General features: G+C 31.8%; 1 protein-coding gene across 3 annotated transcripts in view; it reads right to left on the reverse strand.

Moving 5' to 3' along the window:
- Nucleotides 1-1,467: 1,467 nt before the first annotated feature.
- Nucleotides 1,468-10,759, reverse strand: part of URI1 (URI1 prefoldin like chaperone) — a 96,325-nt gene continuing 87,033 nt past the window's right edge. For all 3 annotated transcript variants that reach the window (XM_036929828.2, XM_057493219.1, XM_036929829.2), the window contains 5 exons: nt 10,536-10,704; nt 8,821-9,145; nt 6,885-7,027; nt 5,825-6,071; nt 1,468-3,233 (listed from right to left, as the gene is read on the reverse strand). In XM_036929828.2, the coding sequence (XP_036785723.2) occupies nt 3,051-3,233; nt 5,825-6,071; nt 6,885-7,027; nt 8,821-9,145; nt 10,536-10,704 (1,067 nt within the window). In that variant the 3' untranslated portion in view covers nt 1,468-3,050. The remainder of the gene's footprint in view (nt 3,234-5,824; nt 6,072-6,884; nt 7,028-8,820; nt 9,146-10,535; nt 10,705-10,759) is intronic.

The following is a 10,759-nucleotide window of genomic DNA, read 5'->3' on the forward strand; positions in this document are numbered from 1 at the left end:
TCATTGGAAAAATGGTTGTGACCCCAAAACCAGGGCAGAAAAAAATGTAAAATAAGCCTGACTCCATTTTGTGGAGTCAAAAGAAAGTGTTCAAAAAAGGATGAAAATTTGTTGAAAGAATTCAGGAGCCAACTCAAAGGAGGTCAATGGTGAAAAGATAGAACAATATGAGCAAGCAAATCAATGATAACTGAATTTTAATCCATAGAGAAAAATAAATACCTGAGTCCATACTAATTTAAATAATCAAATAAATTAATAAATGGGGGAAAGAGATGTTTGTGGAATAGATTTTCCTTACAAAAGAATTCAAGACATAAATGTAAATAAGTCATCTGATGCTAATGCAGATGATTAATTTTGGGTAGAAGTATTAGAATAGCTTCAAAGGAACTCCTCATTCTACATTAGATGTTTAAAAGAAAAAAGTAAGGTAGACGGAAAGGGAAAAACAGAAAATCACCACAAGGCAAATACTACAGTAATAATTGTAGCAAGTAAGATCCACTGACGAATGCAAAAATTAGTGGAGCTTAAGTTTGAGGAAAAAAATCTGCATAATCTCAAAGTATCTCCTTCCAGATATTCATTAACTACAAAGGAAGAGTAACTTTATAGAGGAGAAATCTGGCAGGCACCACCTAACCAAGTGATCAAGGTTAACATAAGGATACATGGAGCTCTTGAAATGACACACTAGAATGGATCTCTGCTATCTCTTGATACGATGCATTTCTGTGGTATTCTTGCACAAAATGCAAACCCTCATTCTAATCATGTAAGTACATCAGACAAACCCAAATTAAGGAACATTCTACAAAATATCTGAGCATTACTCTAAAAATGTCAGTCATGAAAGACCAAGAAAAACCAAGGGAACTATCAGAGAATGGGAGAGAAACAACAAATAAATAAAAGATGGGATCCTAGATAGGATCCTTGAATAGAAAAGGATCACCTAGTGAAGAAGTTGTGAAATTCAAATAAGATCTGTAGATTAGTTAACAGTATTGCACCAATGTAAATTTCCTGGTTTTAATAATTGACTATAGTTATACAAGATGTTACAACAGTAGGGGAAGCAGATGAGGGGTATATAGGAATTTTGGACAGGTTTTGCAATTTTTCTCTAGGCCTAAAACTAGTTCAAAACAGAAAGTTAAAGTAATTCTCTGTTTTACAATGGTTTGAAAGAGAACACTCAAGACCAGCTCCATTTTATCCCACTGAACTTCTATTTAATATGAAAAATAAAGCTATGATGTTAAGTTACAATTTGAAACTCTGTTACAAGACTGAAGCTATGAAATGGGACAACATTTTCATTCGGTCTTCAGCAGAACATAAAGTGATATCTAATACTTTTTCTTTGCTTCTACTATCATCTTGTTCTATGAGGGAACATCTACATTTGCAAGAAGTAACATGAACTATATAAGCAGCAACAGGCTCAAAATGAAGCTCATGAACACGAAAAATTATTTAATGACAGTACTCTTGAAATTACATGTCTATAAAGAATACCACAATAGTCCCACAATAAAGCTTGTTCTGGGGCAAAACGTACCCAACACGGAAAGGATCATTTGACTGGCAGCTGGAGTCTGGGGCTGGATGTGACTGTACTCTGGTTCAGATTGGTTTAATTTGGTTTGGATGGTTTGGTTTGTGTTTTGGTGGAGGATGGGCTAATAAAAAACGTTTTTTAACTATAATATATGCACAGTTGATTAAAATTTGCTAAAGAACAACCCTACATTTTTAGGTGATATTTTAAAATTGAGGTGATTTGTTCTAAATTATCCATTAACTTGGGATACAGGCTCACCCCTTATTATTAAAATACATATTCATAAAACTTTTACAGTTGTGTTGTTCTAGTTACAAACAGCTCCTACTTTTCTAGGATATAATTTCACTTTGTTTAAGCAAGAATTCATTAAAGAAGCTATAAATAACCTTTAAATATTTAGCTATGAATAGAGGGTGGACTGGCATTGATGGCTTATTTTAGTACTAATGCAGAATGCTTTTTAAAAGCTACATTTTAGCATGCATCAAGCTAATGATTAACACTTGCAGTGTAATTTTCAATGTTAGAATAAGTTTCTCCTTAAGGAGTATTGCTAAAAGTAAATATGTTATTTCATTACTTACTAGCAGGAAAGTAGTCTTAGACGATGAAAGTGTTGGGAAGATTAAAACATAAAACTTCTTATTTAAAAAAAAATAGATTTTTTTTAAAGGATCTAGACAACCTTTACTTCTCTCCCAAAATATAATGCCAGTTAAAACTGGACTCACTGGGAGAGAAAAACTGCCTATGGAATTGTAAAAATCCAAGTATCCACTGTATGATGCATATAGCATACACATAAATCAATGACATTTCTATATTCGATTCTGAATCATCAAGTTCACATTTTAGAGACCAAGTTTCATAAAATTTTTACTTGAAAAAATTGTTTTACAAAATACCATTATTCTTCCAATTAAAGAACTTTCCCACAGGTACACGTAGCTTTTTTGCCACAGATGATAGATGACAGTCAAAGGGGAGAGTTTTTTTAAATAGCCACCTAGCTGCAAAACCTAGAAATAGTAGGTTTCTTTATTAAAGTGTCTTTAAAATGCTCAAGCAAGTAATATAACTATTGAATCTATCTGAAATTTTTAAAAATTTCTTTAAAATGGTCCATATGGTATGCACAACTTCACAGCTGGTACAAAACTGCCTGTATTTAGTTCAATACACAAAAACAATGCATATGAGCAGTATTCTTTGAAAAGTAATTTGAAATACTTCCATTGCTTCATAAGGCAAACTTAGACAACAGTGTTGACAGTATTCAGAAAATTAACAAAACAAGCCGAATATTAAAGTATTCACACATTTACTTTGATTTTTACACCACTGATAAAAGTAAGAGAACCTGCTGCCAAATTAATTCAGGATGCCTTATTTCATATTACATGTATTTTGCTATACATATTCTAAGAAGTTGCAAAATTAGATTTTAGGATGTAAACTCCCATTTCCTAGGCAGGCCCTAGTTTTTCTGCTGCATTCTGGCAGCTTTAAACTTTGAAACCCTCTTTGTAGTTTCTTCTGATACTTCTGACAGAACTTCTTTTCGTTCTGGAATGGTGGGTAGCACAGGATGAACCATGGCTGGGTGTAGTGTTAAAGAGGGTGATACACATTCTTTTTCTATTACAGTTCCAGAAAAAGCCTAGAAGACAAAAGTCAGTTTATGTAATAAAATAAATATGTGCATAGAATCTTTATCCTCTATTTGCCAATTAGGTATTTCTTTTCATTAAAAGTAAATTTGTAAAGATTTTTTGATAGACAAGACTGTAAAATCAAAATACAAATTACTTAGAGAAATCAAGTACCATTAAAATATATCTGAATTAAATCACCAAAGAGAAGTAGATTTTTATAGTACATATGCAAGAAAACAAAATGTGAAATACATGTTTTATCTGGGATTAACCAAAAATAGGTAAATAAAAGGTCCTCAACTTCCATACATTCCATTTATATCCACATCATGCTGTGAAAAATAACATTTAAAATAAAAAATGCTATTAGGGTGTCACACCTAATTAGTTGATGACTATGGTGGTCATGATGCCTGCTGGCCAATAGCTTAATTTCAGTAGTAGTGACATCTCTTAGATGCAATTATTTGAGTATTTGATTGCATCTTGCCTCAATTTTATTTAAGAGATCAGTGGAAACTGAAAAAACTAGTGGAAATAAGTGTCAGTCTCAAAATTTAATTAATTCAATGAAAAGAAACCTCAGGTTCCATAAAAAAGGATTCTTTAATTTCAACTGGATGTTTGTTTGCTGGACTTAATTTGATCAACCGTAACAAAAATATTATGTACAAAATGCTGGAAATATAAGCAAAGATGTATCTTTATATATCTTTTTACATAATATAATAAAATCAAGGAGTTATTATTTCTTTCTAATAATTCTGGTATTTGGAACCTTCCCCCTGCCTTTTCATCTAAAAACTCACTGCATACAAACTGAAAGCTGACATGTTTATTTTGCTTCCCAATGTCTACCAACTGTGCAAAATTAGTTAAGACAACATATCACTTGAATAGTTTAAAAAGCCACCAGCCCCTCTACCTTGCTCTACCAAGAAAAACAAAGAAAACTCACCTCCCTTCCATAGTACTTTGAGACCTTGGGTGGAGTCTAGGTCTTAAAAGAAAAAGTCTACTTGTCTAAAAATTCCATTTTATCATGATGAGCATAGAGCCTTCTTATAATACTAAAAATGCTTTTGAAAAGGAGACAATATTTTAGCACTTAAAGATACTGGAAAAGATATCTTCCTAAGAACTTGCTATAACCATGAATATTTTGACATTAAAAAATTTGTACCATCTAGATGCTAACTATAACAGTTTAATGCAAAATGCAAAGCTAATAGGGTGAAATGAAAATATGTTACAGACCTGAGCTCTACCTATATATGAGGATCATTAAGTCCTTACAAAGCCTAACATTCAAATACTTAAAAACAGAAAAAGTCTACATCCAATACCTGTTATGCCAACAGAATGGAAGACTATTAAACAAATTAAGATACTTCCTAGGTCAACAGAGATCATTATACTGGGTGAAGGGGAGGAAATTATTCTAATCATATACATTCCCTAAATGCTAATGATCTCCATCCCCAATTACTATTTAGTGTAATTACTATTATTTAATATAAGCAATAAGAGTTTTACAGATGCTTATATATGAAGATATATGTATTTTATAGTCATTTGACATATATACAACTGATGTGTATATACATCTTCCCAAATACCCAAATACTTTCTAAATTGAAAACCTGAAATACTCACCAAACACAAAAATAAAAAAACTCACGTTGGTATAATGGAAACCATAACACATGACTGTTTCATAGATGGGATTCTTATTTTGGGATCTCCCAATATCCCTCCCCTTCCCACACACAAAATAGTGTGCAACTTAGGTAAGAGTATATATGTGTACACTCACTTTTTGAGGGAAGGATCTATCTCATTCGTTAGATTTTAAGTAAAATTGGCTCCATAGACCCCAAAAATAAAAAATTTCAGTGGGAAAGGCCAAAACAGAAAGATTTTTATCTGTCATGTATATATTTTTCTTTTAATTCAACCAAGGTATTTAAAGAGAAAAGTATATAGTCTAATACTTCAACTATCATAAAATGATTATAGTTTGGCCTTGTGGTAATTTATTTTAAATAAGCTGCTAAATGATTTTCTAGCCAAAACTGTAACACATGCTAATGATGATATTTTAAAATTCCTATTTCACAGAAATAGAACATCAAGACTGGTAGTACTTTTATGAAAAAAAAATTTTGAACTATTTTAATATCATAATACCTGTACTGTGTTTGCTAGTGACTGAATGTTTTTACAAATTATTAACTGTCAAAAAAGTACAAGCCTAAAATTAAGTTCGACTTTTGAGATAAATATATGTATAAACTAAAGAAGCTACAAGATAAACAATGCCATTTCCCAGTTGATCAACTTAAATAAGTAATTATAGAAAATAAAATAAAGGACAATGAAATTAATGTTTTACAGACCTGGGAGATACAGCAGCTGCAATTTCAAAGGGGAGAGGAGAGCCTCTTTTAAAGAAATATCTTGTCAACTCTAAAAATAACTATGTGAAATTGGGAAAATAAATACTCCCCCAAATGAAATGGAGCTTACCACCTTTTTATCTCACACAAACTCATCAAAGATACTGTATGAAATAGAGTTAAAAATACACACATACCTCAAGTGTCCCTGATAAGGGCAAAAGTTTCTTTTGATGAATTTCTTGCTCCTCCTCTAAAATGCTCTCACTAGTGTCACTACAAGTAGCCTCTTCACAGCTAATGCTCCTCAAAATGCCCCGCCTGTCATCGAAGTCAGCGGCACTGCTCTCGCTGGTATCACTGCAAACACTGTTCTCTCTGCTGCGACACTTCAGGATTGACTTACGAGGGACATATTCTCCGTTGACAACATCAACAAAGGCTCTGTAATACCCAAAAAATATACACTCATATAAGGTAACTCATAAACTGAGGATAAATTTATAATAATTGTTAAAAATCTTTTGTAGAAATTAATCTGAAATGTTTATTCAAACAGAAATGTTTACTCAAACATACCTAAAATTTCCACAACCACCTTAAATTTTGTAGCCTCAAAATGGTATCTTTTATATTATTTTGAAAATTTTAATTTCTTTGGCCCAATAAAATACAGCAAGCACTTTATTTATAAGCATGTTCTGGGTGAAAATACCTTGATTTGCCAAAATTCTCCATGTAATTTAGGTGCGCTTAGAAAACATCTAGCAATTTTCACTACTTTACAAATATGGATCAGTCATTGGCATTTTCAAACAATAGCTTTCTCAACAAATAACACAACAGAAACCTGGAAAAGCACACTTACCTTCTACTCTGTGGAAAGGTAAACTGCATGCCATGTGTAGCATAGCTGTGGTAGCAAAGTGCTGCCTCAGCCCACTAGAAACACAGACTCTCATTTCTAAAGTGAACTTACAACATTTTTTGACTTAGACATTAGGAATACTTTAAGACCACTGGTGAAGAGGCAGAAAAGGGAAGAACCATGCAACATTCTAATCACTTTGGACAGAGCAGCTATAGTAGTTCGGCAGCTCCTGAGAGAGCCTTTACAATACTCAGCTAACACTATCAGAATACCTCATTCTTTGGTGTGGCCTTCTGTATTAGGACAACCTTTTCCTGTAAATGTTCAGGTGCAAAAAAGAGGGAAGGAACAGCAGACTGCCCTACACTGTCTGTGAATACACTCACCTGTAAATGTCAGCAGGAGTCCGGATAGTAGGCAGCTCTTGAGCAGAATGACCACTGCCAGAGCTGTTCTTTCGTTTACGCTTAGCTTCTTCTTTCTTTTCACTGAATTTTAAAGTAGTATTTTTTCCAGTATTTATTCGGACCTAAAAATTTCACAGCAGAGTTATGATACTTTTGAGACATTAAAGCCAAAACTAAAATTTAAAAACTCCATTATTAAAGAAATCACAATAAGAGAGGCAATTTGGATTTTCTGACACTGAAATGAATCTGCATTATCAGAGAGGGTTAAAAAGTCCTTACCATAACATACTTTAAGCATTAAATTACATCTTCTTTAATGACCAATCTTAGTCTTCAAAGACTTTATTTTTGTATAGAAAGCAAAATACATTTTAACTAAATGCTAAATTTATTGTAAGTTTTTCACACCACCCCATTACTTTGATATGAATTTTTGGCTTGAATCATACATTTCAAAGCCAACAGCACAATCAACCAAAAGAAATATTCAGTTAGAATATAAAATTTAAGTCATAAAAGCAATATTATATAATGCACAACTATTTAAAGGTTTTTTAAAACCTCTTATTTTTGACTAAATTAATTTTGAAATTTGACTAAAAAAATAAAACCAACTCTGTTCAGGAGTAAATGTTATTCTATCCCTAATCAGTATTTACACCATACCAGTATCTTTCCATATTAACAACTGTTCTTCCCCCTAACATTTCTGAAAATATTATTTATTCTTCCAATTTTATCTAAATGAAAATAAGAGAAATTTTAAACCTGGGAAAAGAATCACAGAGCAAACTTTTTTTTGGCTAATCAGTGAATTTTTTCCAAAGAATCCACAGATGCTCCCTTTAGGTTGAAGTATTGGAATATTAAAATATATGTATATGTATTAGAAATAAAATATTTACATATATATGATTACTTCACTCATTATTAGAGCAGCAATAACTGAAGGGACCTAAGAAATATGAAGTATATTTTAAACATGTTTCATTAGATTAGACATGTTCACAGACCCTCAACTCTGATGCAGGCCCTGCAGGGATACCTTGTGCTAAGAAGAGCACTACCCTGAAACAAAGGACTCCCTGTTTTATTACTATCGTCTTCAAGGCGTTGTTCCCTTGAGAAAGACACATTAGAAAAATGAATTTCAGGTGGCTCCTTAGAGCAGCACTGGAGCAGAGAGAGGGCAAGGGAATGAGTTTAAGGTAGCCTATCCTTCCTTCAATGAGAGCTAACACGCTTTGATCTTTCTCAAATACTGGAATTCTACAATAAGCATGGAGAAAACAAAAAGGTTTTTTTTTCTGGTATTAAAAAAAGGCTGAAAAACCCTGTATTAGAAGATCTTTACAGTAACCCCCAGCACTAAAATGCCAACATTCTAAATGATTACCTATGATGTATTTCTTTACTTTGCCAGAGAAGGAACTAATTTTTATATTCTCCTAAATTTTTCCTTTTTGCTCATGATGCTCCTATTTATTTAATGCCCACACAGAAAACAACAACCTGGTGTAATTAAAAATACAACTGATACAGTCATCATTTTACACATCCTAAATACACCAAAATACCCACAATATAATTAACTCTAGAAATCATAAGAAAACTCTATGAATGAAGGACAGGTGGAGTAGCTGCCACTCAAATCTGATTCCCCTCTAAAACCCAAACAATTCACTTTCTATTGTGGCTTCAGAGAACAATGGATTAATACCAGCTATCTAGACGGTTTTCCCCCTTTTTCTTATTAGGTAAATTGGTCAGAACAAGAGGCAAAAGATGGTTTTCTTGTTTGGCTCTATCAACAATATTAATCACTGTTAATAGTGTTCTTTTAAAGAGTATCACAGACAATGTTTTACACTCAAATTATGTGCAAAATCAGTAAAATTAAAAGTATACAAACCCTCTTAGGTTCAACAGTATGAGAAAAATATATTGTTGGTATAGAATTATCTCCAACCCCTAAAGCATCATGGCCATTTTCATTATCACCATCATCATCATCATCTTCATTATTGTAATAAGAATTTGAACCATTCATTGAACAGTTCAACTGACTATTCACTTGACTATTGAACAGTTCTGAATTTGTAACATCCTTATAACAACTGCTGGGAGTAGCAGAGTCTGTTACTTGATGCATCACATTCACATTTAGGTTCTGATCTTCCTTTTCCTCTTCAGAAGATGTTATATCTTCTCCGTTTGCAATCACAGCATCAGGCTTGCTAGTAAAAAAAAGAGAAAGTTTAACAAGATCAAACAAACATGCTAGAATTTTATGTATTCTAATTTTCAGTTCATTTCAATGGGTAAAAGTTAAAGATTTTAAGAACAGTATTTTTTTAACTAGAATTCAAAGTTAATAAAAATGTGAAATAAATCAACAAAAAAAATTAGTCTTATGACAATTCTGTATGTTGTAGCTATTAAAACATGGGTAGAATACAGATTTGTTTTTAAACTTTGCAAGGTGGATGCTGGCCACATACAATATAAATACAATATGAAGAATACAATCAGAAATATTTAAGAAATCCATAAGAGTATGTATCTCTATTTAAAGAGCTCTAATTAAAGACCAGAAAGAAATTAAAGCCAGAGAATAATAACCCATTCTTATTTCTATCTACTTCTATACTCAGAATATTTTACAACCATGCATTACTGCATATTTAAAAAATAAAAGGTTTATACATATGTACAAAGATATAATTGTATTTATACATACACATGCATATTTTTCATGCTTCATTCTACATAGGACTTGAAGACCTTTTAAAAATAACAAAACCAAAAATGCAACAGAACCAAAATAACATCATGCAAAAATAGATGAGAAACATGACCAAGAAAATCACAAGATTCAAGACTGATTTTAAAAAATGAAATAGTATAAAGTCAATCAAAAGACCTAAAATTTATAAGTGAAGTAGTAGGAAAAAAACCCTTCATGTCCTATTTTTCACAGAAACTAGTTACTGCATATGGTACATCATTTAAGCAAAATAATATAGGAACTTCTGTAGTTACAAATTTCATTGAGTACTTTGACAATTACAAGTGAGTGCCAAATATGTATTTCAAGTAGCACTTTGGTAAAATTTTTCATATATATATCTACCTGATCAGATTACAGATTGCCTGCTCAGTAAACAGACAAGGTTGCAAAGGAAATAAGGGTAAATATTTTACAGTAACAAACTTAAATTCAAACCAAATTTTTCTTTTTAATAAGTCATTCACATATACAGCATTATCCTGACTGTAGTATCAAAATACTTCATTTAAAATCTAATATATAAAACATCCATAACTATTATAGTCAACCATTTGGTATATCTTATTATTTCATTATATAAAATATGGCTGAAATCTTATAATTAAAAATAGGGATACTGATTTTCAGTGTCTGTAAATGCATGCACAGGCATGTACATGAACAGTCAGCCCTAAAATAAAGTGCTCTAGAGAGTTATTTTAGAGTTGTAGGATTACTGATATTTTAATACATTATGCTTTTATTTTCTTCAATGAACACATTAATGAGGAAAAAGATTAATAAGGAAATGTGTATAGAAATAAATTCTTTTGGAAAGATAATTTGTCATTAGGTACCTATTAAGTTCACCCAGCAATTCTTCTTGTCTCTCTAGTTCTTCAAGTCGAGACCACAGTTCCTTATCAGCAGGCAAATCCCTAGATTTTACATTGTTTGCAAAATCTGCTTCAAAAATATCTGAAGTTTTTGGTTTGGAGTGAGGTTTATGAGCAATTCGGTGTTTTGCTATTTTTTAAAAAAGGAAAGACAACACTTTGAATAAATAGCAAACTTTAAAAAG

The sequence above is a fragment of the Manis pentadactyla genome, chromosome 15 (genome assembly GCF_030020395.1).
Source record: "Manis pentadactyla isolate mManPen7 chromosome 15, mManPen7.hap1, whole genome shotgun sequence".
Taxonomy (NCBI): domain Eukaryota; kingdom Metazoa; phylum Chordata; class Mammalia; order Pholidota; family Manidae; genus Manis; species Manis pentadactyla.